General features: G+C 44.4%; 1 protein-coding gene and 1 long non-coding RNA gene across 2 annotated transcripts in view; one reads left to right on the top strand and one right to left on the bottom strand.

The window, feature by feature from the left end:
• Window positions 1–466: 466 nt before the first annotated feature.
• Window positions 467–21,389, top strand: LOC140618462 (uncharacterized). Its single transcript, XR_012018596.1, has 4 exons — window positions 467–1,381; window positions 3,212–3,342; window positions 20,430–20,540; window positions 20,713–21,389. It is a non-coding gene; the product is annotated as an uncharacterized lncRNA (long non-coding RNA).
• The window catches only part of TOP1 (DNA topoisomerase I), a 90,530-nt gene continuing 77,983 nt past the window's right edge, over window positions 10,274–22,820 (bottom strand). Inside the window, exons 14-21 of the mRNA XM_072801023.1 lie at window positions 19,615–19,758; window positions 18,559–18,744; window positions 17,398–17,466; window positions 16,751–16,865; window positions 15,669–15,796; window positions 12,570–12,664; window positions 12,198–12,347; window positions 10,274–11,569 (exon numbers count right to left, since the gene is read on the bottom strand). Coding sequence (XP_072657124.1) covers window positions 11,467–11,569; window positions 12,198–12,347; window positions 12,570–12,664; window positions 15,669–15,796; window positions 16,751–16,865; window positions 17,398–17,466; window positions 18,559–18,744; window positions 19,615–19,758 — 990 coding nt within the window. The 3' untranslated portion in view covers window positions 10,274–11,466. The remainder of the gene's footprint in view (window positions 11,570–12,197; window positions 12,348–12,569; window positions 12,665–15,668; window positions 15,797–16,750; window positions 16,866–17,397; window positions 17,467–18,558; window positions 18,745–19,614; window positions 19,759–22,820) is intronic.

Genomic DNA, 22,820 nt, shown 5'->3' with positions numbered 1-22,820 from the left:
AGCGCCCCGGCCCGCCGGCCGAGCCCGGTTACCTGGGCGGCTGCCCGGCGGAGGGAGCCAGCCAGGCCAGGCCGGGCCGCCTCACACCCGCGGCGGCGGCGGCGGCGGCGGCGGCGGCGGCGGCGGCGGGGGCAGCGGCGGCGGCGGCGGCGGCGGCGGAGGCGGGCCCTCCGCGCACCCTCTCCGGGGCGGGGCGGGGGCGGGGCAGCCTGCGGATTGGCTGGCGGGCTTTGACGGACAGCAGGCCTGCCCCGCCCCGCCCCTTGGGCCGCTCGGGGCTGCCCCGCAGGCCGCTCCTGCGACCGCCGGACCCTCGTCCGTCCCGCCCCTGCGGCGAGCGTGGCGGGCGCTCGACGGCCCCGTCCTCCGGAGCGGCCCCCGGGCCTGAGCGCGGCCTGTCGGGCCTTCAGACCTGCGGCCCCCGGCGGCCTCCGCCTGCGCGGCTCCTCGCCCGCCGCCCGCCGCCCGCCGCCCGCGCCACCTCACGCCCCGCCTCCTCGCGCCCCTCTGGCAGGGGTTTCCGCGGCCTCACTCCGCGTGTTTTCCTCCCGCCTCCCCCCAGGCCGCTGCCCGCGGGCCCGGAAGCCTCTCTCTGGCTGGCCTGGTCCGGAGCCGGGCGCTCAGGCGACGCCACCTCCCCAGGGCTTCACTCCCAGACCAGGCACCCCGGGCTGCCCCGCGGCGCCACTCCCCTCCGCCCTCCGCCCTCCCCCTCCCCCTCCGACTGCGCGCCCCGCTCCCTGCACTGCCCGCCCGCCCCCCCCCGAGCCTGGCGCTCGGTCTGCTAACGTGCTTGGGCCAAGCCCCTCGGAGGTGTCCTCGACGCCGCCGCCGCCTCGGCTCCCAGCCACCTCGCGGGCCGGCCTGGCCGCGCCACCGTTGGCCCTCGCCACCCCACCCACCACGCCTGACTTGCATCTTCTCTCGTCCAGACTCTTTACTCTCCCTGGTCTTACCTGCATCTACTATCCATGCTTTCATTTTTTTAAAAAGAAATTAAATCCCCATCGGCCACCTCCGGCCCCACCGCCTCCAGGACTTGCCTTTGCACTCCAAGCCCGTGCTCCCTCCCGTCCCGGCCGGCCCTGAGTGGCCTGGGGCCCCCTTTCTCTGTCTCCCGCCGTCTCTCAGCACCTCCCCTTCACCTCTCCATGCACTAGCCACAAGGCCTTTTAGTGGTTATTTGAATAATCCACACTCTGCCTTCCCGAAGCCATTCCCTCGGCTTGCCCCTGTGATGTAGCGGCCCCTGTCACAGACCAACTGAAGACACCTGTGGCCTGACCCATGTTGAATCAGGCAGAGCAGGACAACTTCAGAGGCTGGAGGCCCAGCGGAGCGCCCGGCAGATGCCAGGGAAGGAGCCGGGTTTCTGGAATTGGTGAGTATGTGAGTGTGTGCTCAGCCAACCTACCCAGCTGGGTGGTGATGGTGTCTGGGGCTGCCTCTGACTTGGTCTTGCGGCAGCGGTAACTTGTGCGGGTTTGTGTTTTGATGCCCTCAAGGGTGTCTCCTAAGAAGCTGAGAAACCCCTCACAAAACGGAAAATTTGTAGGTTTCACCCACCTGAGGGGAGGTGGAGTGGCTGAGATGGGCTGCCATCTAGTGCCCACCCTTTAAAGTGGGAGGGGGAGGGCACTAAAGTTGACCCAACGCCTGGCCTGGCGCTACAGGGCCTACAAGTGTGATCACACCTGATCCTCATAATTACCCTCTGATCAGGCGCTATTGTCCCAGATGTACTGATGAAGAGCCTGAGATCCAGGTAAGTTCTGCATCTTGCCCCAAGGCCACATAAGTAACAAGTGGGAATTGGAAACCAGGTCTGTCTTGACTCCACACGTTTTTTGCTTCGCAAGAGAGCCTTAAGTAGATCCTGGCAGCCAGCAGTCCGTGGGCACGGAGGCTAGCATGACTGGGAGCTTCACAGAGTGTTTGTGCTCTTAGAGTGGGGCTTGGACTGCCTTGGGCTTAAGGTGGTGGTGCTCCTGAGCTGCCCCGTGCTGGGCTTTAACACCATGGTTTGGGAGAAAAAAAAAAAGAAATCCAGAACCAACCAACCCCCCAGGCATTCAGACATTAAGCCAGTAAACAGTGTTATGTATGGACAGTTGTGATGGTAGGTAAGGAGGAAAAGCTCGGAGGCCTATGAGATAAAACATGAGGGACACCTATTTTAGATCTCTTAGTTGAAAAGGAAGGGCTCTAGGACTCAGCAGAGGTCTACTACTGGATGTGAATAGATGGCCAGGTGAATTATTAGATGGGTTGGAGGAAAGTACTTTCCAGGCAGAGGTAACAACATGTACAAAGGCCCTGAGGACAGAAAGAGCTTAATGAGTGTAAGAATAAGAAGAAGGCTCGAGTTTACTGAGCAAGGGGAAGCAGGGCAGGTGATGAAGCCAGGAGGGTAAGTGGGAAATGAGTGGGGCCTCCCCCTGCTCATCTGATCTTGTCCATTTGTCCAGGATGCCCCCTCCTAAGTGCTGCAGTGCTCTTGGAGCTTCTTGTGCTGACTTGGGCAGCCTGCAGGCTGTGATAAACTTTTTAAAACTCTGTTTCTCCATCTTCTGAGAGCTTCCTAGCATACGGACCATGCTTCCTTGCTTTTGCTTTTGCCTCCAGGGCCAGGCCCCCAGGGGCTCCAGAAATCTCTGTCAACAGGAGCTCATGTTTTCAGTCTGCTGCCAGGCCCTTAATCAGAAAACAAGGCCCCATTTCCTCCTGGGACTTCTGAGCTAGCATCTCAGACCTCAGGTGCCTCCCTCCACCAAAAGAGATTCAGGAAAAGCAGGGCATGCAGAGGGTGTGGCTGGTTTGGGCTTCCCCCAGCTCAGCATATATATGGGTACGTGGGTGTTACTGGCAATGAGTGCAGCTGCGCTGGCTTGGAGGGAGCAGCCCAGAACCCACACAAGGCACACGCCCTGACATCACCCAGGCTAGCCCTGCTTGGGCCTATTTCTGTCATCACTCTTGCTTCAACATGCCCCGGCCTACACCATACCTAGGTGTGCCTGGATTCTGGGTAAGGGTCTCAGCTCAGATGCCCGTTTGGCCCTGTGTGCCTGACCTCATAGGTCTTTATTTACCAAACACTTAGAACAGCACTTGGCTTATACTAAGTCCTATATAACTGTTTTACCCACATTGGCTCGGTTACTTATTACAGCATTATGAGATAAGTACTTTTACTATTTCCAATCTACAGATAAAAAAACTGACGTACAGAGAGATTGAGAGGTGCTTATTTATGGACACAGAGCTGAGAGATGGCAGAGATGGGATTCAAACCCACGCAGCCTGGCTCCAGAGTCAATGCTATGTTGGCCTCTCATGTAGGTATGAAATATTTTGTTGTGTATTTTCACTCCTTTCCATAATACCCCTACCTACCTGATGTGTTTTCTATTTTTAGTTATAGATCTTTTTCGCCTTATGATGGGGTTGCATCTCAGCAAACCCATTCTAAGTTGAAAATATAGTAAGTTGAAAATGCGTTTGCTGTGCGTAACCTACTGAACATCATAGCTTAGCCTAGCCTGACCTTAAATGTATTCAAAACACTAACATTTGCCTACAGTGGGCAAAATCATCTAACACAAAGCCTATTCCATAATAAAGTGTTGAATGTCTCATGTGATTTACTGAATACTGTAGTGAAAGTGAAAAGCAGAATGGTTGTATGGGTGCAGAGTGGTTATAAGTGCATGGGTTATTTACTTTCTTGATTACATGGTTGACTGCAAGTCATGGCCGATGCCCAGCATCGCAAGAGAGGATCGATCGCACTGCATATGGCTAGCCGAGAAAAGATCAAAATCCAAAGTACAGTTTCTACTGAATGCATATCATTTTTGCACCGTTGTAAGCTGAAAAATCATGAGTCAAACTATCCTAAATCAAGGACCATCTGTATTTGGTTAAATGTTGTCACAGATTGGGTTCTTTTGGAAGCAGACTCTGTGGCAGAGGTTAGTGTGCAGAATGTTTGTTAGGGAGTGCCTTTGGGATCAACACTGTGGAAGAGAGAGAAGGAAATAGGAAGGGGCACAGGGAGAAGTTTAGCTGTGATGGAGGCCTGGTGATAGCCTCAGCCAGCCCCCAGAGAGCTCTGTTGACTGGTGCTGGCTTGAAATGGCTGGGCCTTCGTGGTTCCACTTCACTCTGCCCTGAGAAGAGCACACACAGCCTCAGTCACATGGCTCTCTGCAACTGAGGTGCTCTTTAAGGACTGGCAGGTCTCCTAGCAGTTGGGGCAACAAGTGCTTCCTTGAAGGAGAATCTGAGTGGCACATCGCTGTGCCCACCTCAGATGTATTCCTTTCCAGTCCTTTGAAAAGGTTGAGTATTTAAAACAAAGGGCAAAAATACTGCACTGTAGAATTGGAATATGCTACTATAAGGAGGAATAGAATATGGCAAGTGTAGGTTAACATGACTGCTGTTACTGAGAATCATGTGTGGCTGAGCTTCCTGGTAGCCAAAGCAAAAATTCTATTTTGGTAACTGATTCCTTGGGGGAGAAAAATTTTCCCGGGGTTAAATTATAAAAGAAGTTTCTCATATGGACACTTATTTGACTGAAATAGTGGAGAATGTTCCCTACAGATTAACAGCAAATGCTGATACTGTTTTCATTTGTTCCTTATAATGACCTTACATGAATATAGAAGGTATAATGTAAAAGCATAGCTCAGTGAAGCCCCTTCCAAAACTGAAAGTAGGCAGAGATATAGACTCACAGTCTGATTTGATTCGTTGCATAAAACATTATCCCTTTTCTTTAAAACAGCTCTTAAAAATTTTTGCTTGGTAGTTTATGTTAGGTGTCTGACCAGTCCATCTCTGAGTCTGAGCTGGCTAACCTGTACCTCTGTGTACAACTGGTACTTAATACTCACCTCAGTGTACCTTGAGGTCCACCTACAACCTACAGTTCAGGCTCTTGACCTCTGGCCCCAATATATATTATGGTTCCAACTTAGTTGTTGGATCTCAGGCTTCTTTTCTTTTCTTTTTTTTTTTAAGATTTTATTTATTTATTCATGAGAGACACATACAGAGGGGCGGAGACACAGGCAGAGGGAGAAGCAGGCTCCATCTCCATGCAGGGAGGGTTTCCAGGATCACACCCTGGGCTGAAGGCGGCGCTAAACCGCTGAGCCACCCGGGCTGCCCTTCTTTTCTTTTTAAAGACCTAAGTTTATTTGAGAGAGAGTGCAAGCCCGTGAAAGCATGCAGGCATGAGCAGTGGGGAGGGGCAGACTCCCTGCTGAACAGGGAGCCCATAGGGGGCTCCATCTGAGGACTCTGAGATCATAACCTGAGCTGAAGGCAGATACTTAACCGACTGAGCCACCCAGGTGCCCCAGAGCTCATACTTCTTAGGTCATATTTTTTCTACTTCCCTCCATACCTAGGATGGACTCTCAGCCCCTCCAGAGCCTTGTGTTTTCTATCACCCAAGGCAAAACCAGTCCTTGTTCAGCCACTGCCAAGACTCCACTCTCTGCAGACTCTGCTTCCCCTTTGCTGGTGGGCTCATAGAGTGGGCCCCAGGTGTACTTTGTTCAGGGAGGTGGCAGGGATACAGTAATTGCTTCGCTGAAGAAAGAGAAAGGAAGAGCCCTTGCTAGCCCAGGCTGACCTGTTTTTCTTTCTCTTCCTTTCTCCCAACAAACTCTCCCGATGTTCCTCTATAGGAGTAAGACAGCAGAGATTAATCAGATCAAGTTCCCACTCCAGTTGTGGTTAAAGAAATGCCAACAGAGGGACGCCTGGGTGGCTCAGCAGTTGAGCATCTGCCTTTGGCTCAGGGCGAGATCCTGGAGTTCTGGGATCCAGTCCTGCATTGGGCTCCTTGCATGGAGGCCGGCTTCTCCCACTGCCTAGGTTTCTGTCTCTCATCAAAAAAAAAAAAAAAAAAAGAAAAGAAAAAAAGAAATGCCAACAGACACCTGTTGGTAGCTGTGGAGTACAGCTCAGTGAGAGAAAATGTATATGCCTGAAGAATGGACACTCCAGATAGGTGTTTGTTTTTGCAGTAGGAGCATTCCAGATGTTTTATGGCATCTTTGCAACTAAATTATAAGCCTCTTTAGAGACACATGATGGAAATGGCCAATATAAGTTTATTTAGTTATATCAATGTTTTAAATCACATATTATTATTTTTAAAAAAATATTTATTTATTCATGAGAGACACAGAGAGAGAGAGGCAGAGACACAGGCAGAAGGAGAAGAAGGCTCCATGCAGGGAGCCCCACATGGGACTCGATCCCGGGTCTCCAGGATCACACCCTGGGCTAAAGGTGGCATTAAACCGCTGAGCCACACGGGCTGCCCTTAAATCACATATTATTTGAAACAGTATATTAATTTATGAATATTTTTCCCACTCTCACCATTGCAGTAATAAACTTGTGTTTAAACTCTCTACGAATTTTTTATTTCTATATAGTTGTCACCATTAGAGATACTTTGAGTCATCTAATTTCTGGAAGCATATCACCTTCACTGCTAAGTTGTTTGAGAGTACATTTGAAAAATCCGTTTGAGCAATAACTTACATATTTTTAAAAAAACAGACACATTTTTAAGTGTAAAGTTTGGTGAGCTTTGATGAAGGTATGCTTTCATGTAACATCTACCCAAGCAAGATAGAGAACATTTCCATGAAGTTTCTTGGTACCCCTTTGTAGTCCGTTTCCCCTGCCCCCTATCTGGCAATCATTAAACATGCTTTCCATCACCAGAGTAGTTTTTACCTATTCTAGAATTTCACATAAATGGAACTAAGGAGTATGTACCCATGGTCTATATTCAGCATGTTTCTGAGACGCATTCGTGTTGTTGAAGAGAGAATACTTTTTAAATCAGTATATGATGCCATTACTAGAAATTTTCATTTAAGCATAATTACCTTTTGTGTAACATTAAAACAGCTTTCTTTTCATTTCTCCCATAGGTGTGTATGTATATATATACTTTTTTTTTAAGATTTTATTTATTTACTCATGAGAGGCACAGAGAGAGAAGGGCAGAGATATAGGCAGAGGGAGAAGCATGCTCCAAGCATGCTCCATGAGTCCCATGATGTGGGACTCAATCTCGGTACTCCAGGATTATGCCCTGAGCCGAAGGCAGACGCTAAACCACTGAGCCACCCAGGCATCCCTATTTTTTAAAAAAAAATTTTAAGGATTTTACTTATTCATTTATGAGAGACACACAAGAGAGAGGCAGAGACATAGAGGAAGAAGCAGGCTCCGTGTGGGGAGCCTAATGCCTCAATCTCGGGACCCCGGGATCATGACCTGAGCCAAAGGTAGATGCTCAATGACTGAGCCACCCAGGCACCCCTCCCATAGGTATATATTAGTGATCTGCATAATAACTACTTACTGTATTACATTAAAAACTTTATGGAAAATTTCAAATGTATATAGACAGGATAGTATAGTGAATATCCTTGTACTCATCAGTGAGCTTCAATTATGAACTGTTGGCCACTTCGTTTTATGTAAACTCCACGCACTAACCCCTTCCATATTATTTTGACACAAATCTTGTCTATAATTTTATAAATATTTGTTTTTTTGAAAGACTGCTAAATGTGTGTGTGTGTATATATATTATATATATATATAAATATATATATATAATATATACCATTACCAAACCTAAAAAATTCAATGCTGCCTTGCTATGAAAATGACCTTTAAGAGGCTTGTTTGTATGTAATAGTTGGGATTGTGAGAAATAATTACTAAGTCTGTGGTAAATTTCTTTGCCTCCTTGTTTACTGATTTTGTCAGGGGACTACTTATAATCGTCCAAAACTAGCTTGACTGAGGTCATTTCAGGGTAATGTCTTTTCTCCAAAAAGTGCTTTTTGGTTCAAAACAAGTTGAGAGAGCATCCCATTATGAAGAATTTTGTTAAAGACTGAAGTATAAGTAAACTTTTCTCAGAGAAAAAAAAATTTATAAAGTTTCTGCAGAGCAAATACCTGATTTGGAGCGAAACCAGGAGGTGCCATCATGGAAGCTAGGAAGAAGTGCTTGGAGAGGGGAGTGTTCACCATTCCATTTATGTGTGATGTCCCAGAAAAGACAAATTTACAGAAGAGAGGAGTGGAGGCTGGAAGTAGGAGTGGGGATTAACTTTAAGTGGGCACAAGGGATCTTACTGGGGAGGATGATCTTCTAAAACCGATTTATGGTGATGGCCATAGCCCTACCCTCTGTAGCTACTAAAAATATACTTGGAATGGGTGGATTTTATGATATATATTTCAATAGAGCTATTAAATGGAAGAGTGGTTAAGTGTCCAGTGCCACAAAGTGCTTAAAATACACAATGCAGAGCCCATTTATTGGTTTGGCCACTCATTTGTTGGCCATTGTGGTCAGAATTCAGGAGGGATTCAGGGGACAAGGTGGGACAGAAGCTGGTTGCAGTGGGTGGAGGAATGATGGATGACTCACCCCAGGCATTTGTATGTGAAATGGGAGAGGGAGGTGGTGGCGGTTGGAAACAGCTAGGAGTTGTGAGATTTCATTTTTCAAATGTGATGTAGGCCTAATGTGGATTTGACAGAGAATGGACAAGAGCTGCTGAGCAGATGTGGGGGTTAAGGAAGAGAGGAGCCAAGCAAGCATCCAGATACCTGGCTTGCATAGCACATGTAAGCCAACCAGCTTTGCCCACAGCTGGACTTGAGCATCACAGAAGAGCCTGATAGGAGGAGTTTTTCAGACCCTACACGTCAGACTTGCTGGATAAGGCTGGAAGTGTAAGGAGGGAACAACCTTGGAGGAATAAGGGGGAGGGTCCTCTCCCAACTCCAGGCTCAAGCATTTTTCAGAGCCTGTCACTTCTGGCCCTCACCTACCTATCCATTCTCTTCCTTCATCCCCACTGGCCAGGTCAGCTTCCCATCCTCTGGTCTGCTCTCCCAGGCCTGCCATCACCAAGGGTGCCCTTCACAGTCCTTCTTGACCAGGATCTAGTTGGCATGCACCTACCCTCAGAAGACTTGTAGAAAGGTTCCTGTCGGGAATGGTAGGCACGAGTTCCTGCTCATCAGTAAAATCTTATGCCTGCAAGGCCTCCTGTCTCTAATTTCTAGTTCTGGACCAAGGTTTGTCACCTGCTTGTGGAAAGTCCTGCTCAAGTCCCAAACTTCCGGTTCAAGTTCTCATCACCTACCTCCCCCAGCCATGAAATATATCAATTATTGTCAAGAGCCTCCTATACTGCCATTCTGAACTTCCAGTGATTTACCTACCTAACCATCACAGAATTTACAAAACTTCGCTGTAATCTCCTCCAAAGCACTGATGGCTACGCAACTTCTTTATTCCCTGGCGTGAATGCTACTTCTCTCACACTGGCCAATGAAATGCAGGCTGCCAAGAAGGACCTTCCAAGGGTTCTCTCTTCTCAACACCAGCCCAGCCCCCAGTGAGTTAAGAGACCATCAAGGAGATGGCTCTCCTCCCAGAATATACCTGTGCACACTAGTGAGCCTAGGGGGCCTAGGGCTAAGTGACCAATTCTAACCACTGGCCTTCCAGCTCCCTGCTGTTTGGACAGGAAAGCTCACGCTCCATCCTGAATTCCAGACTTACCAGTAACCTAGGATGAGGAAAGGAACAATTTTTGTAGGGACCCTACCAACTTGGGTACAGGAGCACTGGGAGTGGTCTAATACCACTCCCTTTTTTTTAATTAACCAATCAATGCAAGGAGAAGTCTGCATTTGGGCCTCTGGGATCCCGTGGGTACTGGATTAGATATTGGTTTAGTACCCTTAATTCCTGTCATCCTGACTGTAAGCTTAGCCACACAGGCAAACCCAAAGTAAGCTCCCCATTGCTTCTGGCCAGCACACATGGAAAGTGGAAAATCTGCCTCCCAAATACTATGTTCACTCCATCTTGCTCAATAAACATTACCTACCCTAGGCTCCAAATACAGTTGTTGTACCCAACTTATTCTTACAGATTTTCTATACACTACCTCACTTTCTGGGTCTGCTTTTAGCAAGAGATGCGGACTCTGGCTCCCCTCTGATCTATCCCTTGGCAGCAGGACAGGTGCAGCCCCTTCCAGCCCCAGCCCAGCCCCAGCTCCTTCCTGTAGAGGAGAGGGAGCCACTGTTGTTGAGCCGAACAGTGAGACCCCCTCCATCACACACACAAACCCAGCCCTGTGGCCCCAATCAAGCCAGGGACCCTGGGTAACAAAAAGGCAGACACTAGGTTTCCGTTAAGTTGTAGGAATTTATTTTAAATAACCTACAGTTGATTAAAAGGGAATTCATGATAAAAATAGAAGATACTTGAGGAAAGATGTGGGAAATGGACTCTGCACACACGCTAAACTAACAATGCCTCTAAAACTAATGATTATAGCAAAAAATGTCTTCACATTAAAATTCTGCTTTTTATGTTTTTTTTTCCATTTTTTACACAATTACAAAAGAAAAAATAAAAGCCCTAAATTCTTGATTATTTTTCCTTTTTTGGACCAAATACTCATTTTCCTCTAAATTATTGACTTGTGGAACTTTTTACACAATAAAATCTTTCAAGTGAAAGACTGGGTTTAAAATGAAAAAGATGGATATCTGAAGGGTACAGAGAATGCTCAGAACAAAGGATGATGGGAAAATGGTTTCAGTCACTGATTATTTCATTATCCTTAGACTCACTCACCCCTCATCCCTCCCCAACCCCAATCTACACGATCTTTAAGATCAAGAAAAAGGTTTAAATATTTTAAAATAATTAAAAAGAAATAAAAATTCACATTTAAAAAGGAACACTCAAGTCAGGAAATATTTTCCCATCATGCTTTTCTGTGAACAGGTGTCTGAACCAAAACACTGCCGATGTCACGACTGCTTCAAGTTTAATGAAAATTGATTCCCATGACAATAGATAGTGACAACTCTCACTAACAGGTGCGCTGGGTTTTTGTTCTACTTAATTTTAAATTCCTGAAATGGGGGAGAGGGGAGGGAGTTTAGGAATTCATTTCTATTAAAATATAGAAGTTATTGCAAAACCCTAACTGTAAAAACGCACCAATATAATCGGACTTCGTATACAGTAGCTAAGAGAATCCAAATGCTTCAGTGAAACAGTGAATTTGCCTGGCAGAACTCTGACAAATTCCCATCCACTTGCTCTCTTGAAAATAAAAACAAAATTCAAAACAAATCATACAGCTAGAATTTTGATATCTGAAATATTTTTAAATAAGTTGTCCATAGGACAACTGGCTCAGCTCTTTCTTATAATATCTCCAGGTTTATCTTTTCTCAAAGATGTTGGTTTGTTAAGACTTGCCGCCTCTCTCCCTCAGGTGTGAGGGTAAGCAAGGCTCACAGTTTATCCATCTTCCCCAAACCACACTGTTCCTTTTCACAGAACCCTGCCCCTCAAGACTGGTTAGAACTCGTAGTCCTCATCAGCCATGTCGATGGCCCAGGCAAACTTCTCCCGCTGGGTTTTGTTGTAAATTTTCTCAATTGGGACCCCCCACTTCTTGCACCTGCACACAAAGGAGAAAGAGGGTAAGGATTAGTGTCTCAGGGAGCAACAGCCCAGACCTAGGGCAGCAGGCTTTAATGTCCATCTGGTGAGAATGAGTTTTAAGAGTGGCCAGGCATATTCTAAGGGCATCATGTGCTCATTTAAATCATTAGAGTGACCTCTAAATTGATGCTACTACAGATATACTAATGAAAAAGATACACATTAAAAACTAAGGCAGAGAGTTGGGTAATTTGCTTATATTCTCATGCAGCTAGAGAGCATGGAGCTGAAAACCGAATCCAAGCTGTCTGGCTCAAGTCCATGTTCTTAACCACTGCACATACTGCCCCCTCCTCAAGCTAACCCAACCTCTAGCACCCACCAGAGCAAAAAGGGTGCAAGGGCTGGATGGAACCCCTGACCCAAGACAGCATAATATTATTGACCATTTAGGGCCATTCAGGATGTTCTAGGGCATTTGTAGTATGCATAACAGAATGGCAGGGGTTCCCCTACTAAAGGATTTAAAGTGTGAAGTGCAGGAATGGCATGTGAAGGCCAACAATGCTCTTAAACCCACCCCCCTCCCTGCCACTACCCTTCTCAAGCTAGCAACAGGAACTCAAGAAGAGCTTAATGCTTACCAAGCCACTGTGATCCTTGGGTCCAGATAATTGAGTTTGGAGGTTCCCAAAGCAATTTGTTTATTCTCTTCTCGGTCTGTGGCCTGAACCTCGAGCTTCATTAACTGCTCCTCCAGCCTCTGCACAGCCTTCTTCTTTGACTCTACCACCCTGGAAGAATGGAAGGCATCAAGAACCAGGCCTAGCCTCTGGACAAGAACATTGCAAACCCATCCTGCCATGCAGGAGCAGCAAAAGCAAGAAAGCCCTAAATACAGAGATTTCCAAAAGATACCACTTAAACCTTAGAAAAGCTGGGGTCCCAGGGCCTCTGATACTGTCCCCAGTTTTGTCTCAACCAGTCCCCAGCTTTGCATAACACCGGGTACATACTTCTTGGTCTTTGCATCCTTCAGGACCTTGGCATCAGCTTTAGCACTTTTCAGATCTCTCCGGGCATCTGCTAACTGTTCCTTCTTGGCATCAATCTAAGTGGGGAAGAACAGTAAGCTTTAAGAAAATCAGCCTAGAGAGGGAAGAAAAAAAAAAAAAAACCCACGGGCACCACCAGAGATAAAACCTAGACGTTGTCTCCACTAGGCAGGCAGGCTGTCAGTGGTGTGCCAGGTAAAAACCCCCAGCTGCGTAGCTTCATGAAGGCACAGAGTAGATGTACAGTGACTGCTGAATTCAACTGCTATTTGGTCATTTATGTTCTTCACTGATCCTTCAAGAAAGAAGTGATCCTTCTATAGGTAGTGAACCAGGGCCCCCTTAATCCAGAAGCTCAGGTTAAAGAACCCACAAGAACTGAGAATGTGCTGATCTTTCAGTCATACGACACTTTGGCTTAAATACCTGAGAGGAGGACTAGAGATGAAAGCTGTTTGTCAAATGGATACTGTGCCAGGGTGTAGCCTTCAATCTAAGAATACAGAAGGAGAGAACTCCTTATAAAGCTGAGACAGGATCCTTCCATCTACTGAACCCAGCTTATCCTCAGATTCTGTCAGTACTCTGGGAAGGAGTGCCAGCTTCTCAAGAAAAAAGGATGCACTGAAGAGAATACCTAAGAGACTTAAAGATGGCAACTGAAGTACCCAGGAAGCAAACAGCTCAGCCCGTCTGTTCAAACCTATACATGGCATGGCATGGCCTGGCTCTGGCATTCTATTTTTCAAGAAGAGAAAGCTACAACGCCATGAAAATTCAAGTAGTTATCACTCAAAAACAAAGGTCTGAAAACATTTTTAGCTATAGAGCACTTTCCATAAAGGAAGAAAATAACGGCAATTCCAGCCTTTCTTGCTTATAAACCCTTGCCAATACCTCCAGAAAGCCCAAGTTCTTAGTTCCTGCTTAAGGACAGCAGCCGGCAACATCATGAAACTAGAGTTCGAGCCATCAACTTATGCTGCTGGGGGCAGAACCTCGGATGTGCTATTACCTTGCTAACCTGCAAGGTCAAGGGAACCTCTGCAGAGTAAATAAATACTTGCCTGATTTAACACACATTGGGCTGTTATTCTCAGCCCAGAATTGTCTGTTAGGTATACACATGCAGCCCAAGATTGGAAACAAAGGCCACCATTGTGAGAGAATCATTAAATGCATTTTACTATGAATGGCTTATGTCCAACATCTATGTTGTCCAAAGTCAAGCTGAAGGAACTGATTCTATACACAAAAGCGTCACAGACACCACTAGCCAGATTCTTCTTAGGCTAGAAATGTAACAAACCACAATCTTTTAACCATTTCTGTGGATGCTAAATTGGCAGGCTGTTTCAAATTCTCTCAAAGCATCAAAGACTCCATTGATTCACTTGGCAAACAGGGGCGTATGTTTGCTTTGTGGGCACACAGGAGAGGGTTCCTCAGCTTGGAGGGCTCGCCTGGCAGACAGCCTGGGCTGCCCAAACAGTGGTTCCAGAGTAAGATCAACAAAATACCTCCTCATGCTCTAGGGTGGGGTCTGAATTGGGTCAACAGCACCTGAATATTCATGCTTTTATTTCTGGCTTAGCATAATAACATGGGGAGAGTAAATAATACCAGATGACCATCATTTAATAGAGTGGGAGCAAGGGAGCAAATAGGAGCTGCTACGAAGGGTGGTCTGTAGGGTTCTTTGCCTGCCAACCATATGGTCTAAAGATCTGAAGAGGTCTAGGGATGTATATTAATTTACTGTGCACAAGTGCATCCCTTCAGGAAAACCAGATGACTCCTGTAGCATGAACTGTAGATTGTGGATATCTTCTGACCCAGATGTACTACTACTACTGGGTACTTATCTTGAAGAAATTTCAACAGAAGGAAAACATGGTGGACCTGGAAATGTGTATGTAGCCTCACTCTATAGTAATCATTTTTAAACTTCACTTGTTCTAATACAGAATTCTGTGGATGTCGATAGAAAAGAATCACATCTGTAAGTTCACTAACCTCTGTTTGAAATTCACCATTTCTTCTTCAATTAATTATGAGTGTGGGCAACAAACCATAGTAACACTAGTAGTACCTAGGACTTCACCAATATATGTACAGATATTTCTGTATCACTGTGGCAGAAACCTTGAAGTAGAACTTCCACATTCATTACTACGCTTGAAATTTAGTCATTATTGACCTGCCTTAAGATTTTATAATTAAGGAAGCACATCAAAGACTTTAAAATTTATTTGGTAAGTATGTTTCAAGATAATTGGTCCTTTGTGACCCTGTGTGTCTGCTCTTAAGTGAAATGTTAAAAATTCTATTCTCAGCACATTGAAATGGGTTTATGAAGCCATTGCTAACACAGAAATGCCAAATGCCCAAATGTTTAGTGCCTTGTGACTTACAAGCTCAGTACCAGGCAGATTTGTAGGGAGGAGAGGCACATGGAGGAGGAACAGCATCTACTTGTTTGCATGTCAGTCTCTCCCTCTAGGGCAGCAACTGTGGCATAAAGCCAGTATTCAACAGATGTTTGATGATGAGCTACATAAAAATATGATTCATGTGGAATGTGTAAAAATAAAAATAGTTGTGTTAGGATTAGGGGGCAATTAAATATCATTGTTTCATCATCTTTTCAATTTGAAACAATCTAATTTAGAAATAGTTGTATTTCTGGGCTAAGGCAAGGAACTGTGAAGACTCTCTTTGTATCTATTATACTCATTTATAATAAGGACAATAATTATCAATATTTCAAAGAGGGTACATCAAACTTAGTTTTTCAAAACAAGAAGCAACCAGTGCAGGACTTCTGTTCACAGAATGGAAACTTCCTAAACAATGGGTACTTGATACTCAGTACCTTGATCAGGGATAACTCCTATTATATTACCATGTTTATCTTTAGCATGGATGTATCTTCCAGAAAGACCTAGAACTGGAACTGGCCTCCTCATATCCCAGCCCAGAAGGCATCTCACTTGCAGATTATCCGCAGCAGATGGGGTTCCCTTAATTTTGCTACCCCACCATCTAGATCTGCAATACCTTAGACTGCAAGTTCATCATAGACTTCTCAAAAGTTTTGGGTGGTGCCCTCTGATGGTTACAAAGGATTGCAACAGCTCGGTTGGCACGGTTATAAGATAGGATCTTTGCTGGGATGTTCTCATCCGCTGTGAAGAAAGAAACATAAGGGTGAAAGAGTCAGTATGTATACACAAGAAGAATACACAACATGCCTTCCCCAGTGCTGCTTCCTCATGACTTTGCTGGTCCTCAACTCACTCAAATAATCAAGTTCTCCCAAGACACAAGGTCAAAACCTGAGAGTCAAGAGTCATCTGCTTGTCTCAAAGGCTGTTTCCCCCACTCAATGTAGCCTGAAGAAAATGTGGAATTGGGACAGAAAAGGTCTGTAGAGGAGGGTAAGACAAAAGGATCACAAGCTTTATATTTTAAAACCAAAAGGCAGTATGTGTTTTACACAGAAAGATTAAAAGCATGAGGAATATTTTACTTATGTCACATAGCACCCTTTATCCCACCCTAATATACTGGCCCTCAAAACATCCTCTTTGGATTTTTAGTCTTATATTCTAAAGCTATTTGATGTACTTTTAGAGGATAGGTAGAATTTAGCAGTGACTGGGCTCTAGGGAAAAAAAGCTTGTGTATCTTGGTTGTACCTTCTGCACCTAGTTTTTAGGAAAATACTACCTACTATTTTAAGGGGGGGGGTGACAGAAACCTCAGGGGAAGGATGTGCTCCTGGTTTAAAAAATAACCATGAAAACCTTATTCTCTCCAATTTAACCAAGCATCATAGCACTATGTCTTCACTCTGAGTTTTCAAAAAACATACATATAAACCATCAAATGTAGGTACTTTCAGAAAGCTCCTGTCAGCATTCCACGAAAATAAATCTTGAACTTGGGGTAGGAAGGGGGAAACTACACTGATTTTATGTTTATACAACTAGGCCTTGGCTCTCTATTAGAGGTATAGAAGGAAAAGTTTCCAGTGATAAAAATTAAGGAGAATAGCAGAAAAGCTCTAGGACTTAGCTCAGCAAGGGCAATGGACATACCAGGAAGTGTGCAAGCCTGTCTGGCCAACAAGTACTTACGGGCTGTGAGTTCTTTTAGCTGCTGCTGTAGCGTGATGGAGGCATTGTATGTACGGAACACCTTGGCTGTCAGGCCCTCCATAAGATCCTGAAGATGCTTATTTAGAATACCAGTCTGGAGGAGACAAAGCACAGAGAGGATATTGGGATTTACGCAAAAGCTAAACCACTCTGCCCCTTCTGGCAAGCCCTAGGACATTTATACCAGTGTAATCTCAAGTTTGCCAAGTTTATTGCCCTGCCAGTGGGAAGTTAGAAAAAAATTCCAAAACACAGGGTGCGTGATATCTCCCTATGAAGTATGTTAATCTTAAGCAGGACAATAAAGCAAATTTGTCCTTCCCCCATTAAGATCTTCCCTGATAAGATATAGGGAGAGGCCTTCAATCTCAGAGATGGCTGGGTATCCAGCCAAAAGACGACTCTGCAAGAGCCAGAAGAGAATAAAAGGTAGGGTCTGTCCACCTGTCTGAGGGCTTTGGTCATGGATTCACTGTGTGCCTGCAGAAGGAACAGTGTATAGGATGCCACAGGACAAACTGAAGGGATAGTAGTCCAAGTCACCCCCAGGCAAACCTCTCCTTTAGGAGCTTGTGAGGAGGCTCCGGCTGGGCCCCTCCTTCAACCCGTGCAATCTGTCCACTCACATTGAGTCTATCAAAAAGATCATCCTCAGGCTGTTTGTTCTCCATAAATAGCTGTAAGTTCTTAAAAACCTAAAGGAAAATAAGTAGAACCTATTATTTAAAAAGCCTTTACTTTGGAAATAATTACAAACTTACAAAAACTTAGAAAATAAAAAAGCATAAGGCATACCCATACCCACATCCTTTTACCGATTCACTGACCATTAACGTTTTATACAACATTCACCATTGCACAATACATGTCTGCCTCACTTCCATCTCTACATACATGTGTGTAGACACACAACTGTTTGTCCTGAATCATTTATGAGCCCTTTATCCTTAAATATCTCCGTGTATTTCCTAAGAACTTCCTAAGGATAGAGATACTCCCTTGCATTCACACAGTACTTATCAGCTTCATAAATTTGCATGTATATATGCTTCAATCTACTGTTCATATTCCAATTTGGTCAGCTGACCTAATGATGTCCTCTACTTCTCCAGGATGGAATCCAATCTAAGGTATTACATTTAGTTGTCATGTCTCTTTAGCACTTCTTTAGTATGGACCACTGCCACAGCCAACAAAGCCTAATGACTGATTAAATATCAGACTTTTAAAGGGCTAGATTACAGGTTCAAGCCCAAGAGTTGGGGGGGGGGGGACGGATGGACATGGAGCTGCAGTGCCCTCTTTGGGTATGGGCTCAGAGATTTGAGGACTAAAGGGCTATTGCTTGGCTCAGTCAGGAGTTCAGAGAGAGGTTGAGCAAAGTTACAAAAATGACAAATATGCAACAAGACCGGGGGTATGGAAATGTGGTTGAATCATTACAGTAAGGTGAGTTAAATCTTATGCTAAAGTTTGCCACTAGGGCCAACACTCTACAGCATGCACTGTTGACTGTTACTTTAGGACATGGTGCCCTCATTCCCAGGAAGGTGTAGCACGGGGTGGTAGGTGAGGGACAGGGACTAAAAGGAGGTACACAGGACAACCAATACCTCTCCTCTCTCTTTCAAACTATTTCCCTAGTGTTCAGCAAGTGAAGAGCATACAAAAAGCACTCAATATATGCTTGCTGAATGAATGAATAAATGAACGAACGAACGAACGAACGAACGAACGAAAGAAATGAAGGAAAAACAGGCCAGGGTGCACAGGCCAAAGTAACTTACTCGTTTCTCAACAGGGACTTTATTATAGTATCTGATCGAATCTTTTCCAAGGAAGTCAAACTCTACCACGTATTCCTGACCATCCAACTCTGGGTGCAGATTGATATGCTCCACACGAAGCGAGCAGCAACCCACTGTGTCCGCTGTTTCTCCTTCCTCCTTCTCATTGCCTGCTCTCAGAGCAAGCTGTCCAGGAAGTAGGGAGAAATGAGAGCAAATGAAAAAACTTCAATTTTCTACGATCTCTAGGAAATCCAAATCAGAAGTCTCCTAACTCTGGGGATAGAGTATCAGTCTGCAAGGCTTGGGAATTCTGGATTCTATATGCTCCTTCCTCTATAAAATGAAGTACAGAGAATCATAGTGATATTACCCTTTCTCATAAAACCAAGCTTCTCTTTACTCTGTTCTCTCAAATAAGAATGGAGGAAAGGAAGAAATTAAAAAACAACAACAACAACAACAAAGCAGCAAACAAGAGAGTATTCCTATTCTGGGTGATAGACTCAGTAGTCTCCTAATTTTGCTTAATTTTTGAGATAATTTAGATTTTGTGCTAAGCAGTGCAAAATTGGGAAAGAAACCAAAATCTTCAAAAAGGTAGTGACAAACTCATCTCCTCTAGAGCATGGTCCTTCAAAGTATAGTTGTGAAACATTCATGGATTGTTTAACCAATTTTAAGGGTTATAACCATTCTTTTTAAAAACAAGAAAAAAATTAAAATGTCAGAATTCATTGCTTGTAGAAAGGCTAAACACTGTTTTGTGCAGCTTTGCAGTTACACACAACTACAAATATATTTATGTGTGTTGGGTCATGACGTAAAATAAAAATTTTTTTGGTGGCTTATACTCAGTTTGAAAATGTCATAGTATTTGCAGAAGATTCAGATTTAGAGACCAGCAGACTCCAAATGCCTCTCTCTCCACTTCTACCCTCCTTATTGGACCAGAGATGGGTACTGCTCCAGTACTTAGCACAAGGCCTGGAAATGTAAACAATCCCATATTTGGTAAGCCCAACGTATTAGGCAATGTGATAGGAAGATGCTCACCTTGTCTATGAAGTATAGGGCTACAGCTCTCTGCCGGACTTTCATCTCTTTGGACTTCCAGTCTTCTCTATATTGGTTCCGGATTTTATCCACACACTTCTTCAGTCGCCGAGCAGTCTCATATTTCTGCCAGTCTTTCTCACCCTGCAAAGACCCAAACCCAAAGGTCTATGTAGATTGTGTAGGGATGGTAGAGTAAAAATAGACTTTGAATATTCAAGCTCAGAGCTCTGAACCAAAGGAACCTGAGCATAAGCAAGGTAGAAAAAGAAGAGTACTGAAGAGACATTTTAGAGTATCTAACCTGGTGAGAACTCATGTTAGTCTCGTTTCACTGTCAAGCACAACAGGCCCCTGTCTAGTTACTAAGCCAGCCTCTGGCTTTCATTCTGTAAAGTGATTATGTTCTTGGGAAAAGCCCAAATGGCACGTCCCCAAAATGGACTTCTATCAATACAAAGGTATAAATATCCCCATCCCCACATCAGCATCAATGCTCTGCTGTAGAGTCTGTGACCCAACAGTTTTCTGCTAGGACTAAATTTCATTAAATACAAATCCAAGACAACCATTCAGTTTGATGGACTGTCAAGAAGCAGAACCAAAGATGACACAACACATTAATTACTAAGGAACACAATGACTTCCAGGAACAGTGGTAATTATTCACCATTTTCTAACTTCTGCATTTAAGAGTATTTTTGATTAGATTGAGGGGAAACAATGTTACTGAGAAGACTTTTTCTTCTCAAAACATTAGTTTTTGGTACAAGTTCTAAAAATTTATTCTAAAGCCAATGACGTGTTTTTAAAAGGGTATGAAAAGACTGAATCTAATCAACAGTGACAGAAGATTATTTCTGCTACCATATTGAATGGAAACAAGATTCACAAGCAAGGACTGATACTAATGTCAAGTGAGAAAGGTAAGAAAGGGGGGAGAAACATCTATGAAATCCCAAGAGGGTCAGGGAGTATTCTAAGGCCTAAAACAAATTATATGACATGACTACAAGGATGGATTTTTTTTTTTTTAAAGCTAGCTAGTTTGCTTATTTCTTTCTTTCCTTTTTCCTTTCCTTCCTTCCTTCCTTTCAGAGAGAGAGGCAGAGACACAGGAGGAAGGAGAAGCAGGCTCCATGCCGGGAGCCAGACGTGGGACTCAATCTTGAGACTCCAGGATCGCACCCTGGGCCAAAGGCAGGCGTTAAACCGCTGAGCCACCCAGGGATCCCCCACAAGGATGGATTTTAAGAACCCAAGAATCTCTGCTCTTAATTCTCCCAACCACAAGAGAGAGGGATAGTGATTTCTACCCACATATGCCTAGTTCCCATCTGACATGCGACATTGGTCCTTGAAGTATAATAATCATGGTCACGGTAACTAGCCTTCTGAGCATGCAGGAAAGTGAGCTATGTGTAAGTGAGAAACATCTTCTACGTCTAGCTCTAACAACACTCAGAAATGCAAGCTCACCTGGGTATGCTAAGGATTCATCAGCACTCTCCCACAACTGTGTGTGGCCAAGTTGTATGTACTTGTTTGGCTATAAAATAAGAGGTTCAGTAACTACTTGTTGTTGTGGGTGGGCAATTAAGCAGTTGGTGATACAATATCTAAGAAGAAATATCTAAGTTCTATTTCCTGACAAAGGGAAGCTTAAAATTTCTCAGATTTTTCTTAGTACATATTGACATTTAAAAGGGTGAAGAAAAAGGTGTGATACCAGCTGTCTTCATGTACGAGTCAGTAATAAATTTCCATGACAATCATGTCTTTCTCTCTCTCTCCCTTATACACACACACACACACACACACACACACACACACGACATCAAAGACTCATCTTTAATAGTATAGTCTCCAGTTAAGGAGCCGGCTCTTGGCCATCACTCTAATGCACATAGGCCTACCAAAGCCTTACTCCAAGTCTTCAAAGTCCCATAGGGTTACATTTGCCCAATTCCTTAGTCATGCCACCAAAACAAGGTTTAGAAAAACGCAACAAATAAGTTATTCACAGAGGATACCACAAGATCAACTTTTCTTCACAGGATGGCTGGGCTCTTGATGCAAGGATCCAGGAGTCTCAAATAAGGATACAAAGATGGGAGGGTGGGGGCAGATGCCACCTTGTCTAGGTCTAAGGGAAGGCTGGCTCCAGGAAGTATGCTTATCCCTGCTGTCTTCGAAGTTTCTCTAAGCAGACAGTAAATTACACTTGAACAAGCTTTCTCAGACTACTAGAAAATAAAATACCCATTTCGGTTTTCCAGATAAGGTCATCATCAAAACCGTCTCAGTAAAACAAGGTATCCACTATAGGAAGCTTGCCTTTAACCCTTTCCATTTTCCCCTACCCAAACTTTTGTATGGATAAGAATCTAACTTGATTATACAGGACTCAGGTGTCCCTATTCTGAATCTTTTAGAAAAGATTTTATGTTATATAGTTTGATCAGTTTTGACAATTCATAACCCATGTAACCTACATCCCATTAAGACACAGACTATTCTCAGGGCACCTGGGTGGCTCAGTGGTTGAGCATCTCCCTTTGGCTCAGGTCGGGATCCAGGGGTCCTGGGATCAAGTCCCACATCGGGCTCCTCGTAGGGAGCCTCCTGCTCCCTCTGCGTGTCTCTCATGAATTAAAAAAATAAAATCTTAAAAAAAAAAGAGAGAGAGAGAGGGAGAGAGTATTCTCTATCATTAGAGAAAGTTCACTCATGCCCCTTTCTGGTTAATCAACAACTAAGCAACCACTGTTCTTTAATTTCTATCATCATAGATTAGATTTTGCCTAATTTAAAGTATTATATAAACAGAATCATACAGTATAGGCTTGTGTGTCTAGGCTTTTCAACATGTATTTTAAGATTCATCCACGTTGGGGTGCCTAGGTGACTCAGTTGGTTTGAGTGTCTGACTCTTGATTTTGGCTCAAGGTCACGATCTCAGGGTTGTGAGATTGAGCCCTATATTAGGCTCTGCACTGAGCTTGAGATTCTCTCTCTATCCCTCTCACCGCCCCTCCCCCTATGCTCATTCTCTTAAAATTTTTTTTCTTAAATAAAATCTTAAAAAAAAAAAAGATTCATCATGTTGCTGCATTCATTAGTTCACTTCATCCAACTGCTAGTATATATGGTATAATCTATGACTATCCCTAATGTGTCTGACCAGACCATGTATTTATTCTGTT

The sequence above is a fragment of the Canis lupus genome, chromosome 26 (assembly GCF_048164855.1).
Source record: "Canis lupus baileyi chromosome 26, mCanLup2.hap1, whole genome shotgun sequence".
Classification (NCBI taxonomy): domain Eukaryota; kingdom Metazoa; phylum Chordata; class Mammalia; order Carnivora; family Canidae; genus Canis; species Canis lupus.
This window is presented reverse-complemented; position numbering and strand designations above follow the sequence as displayed.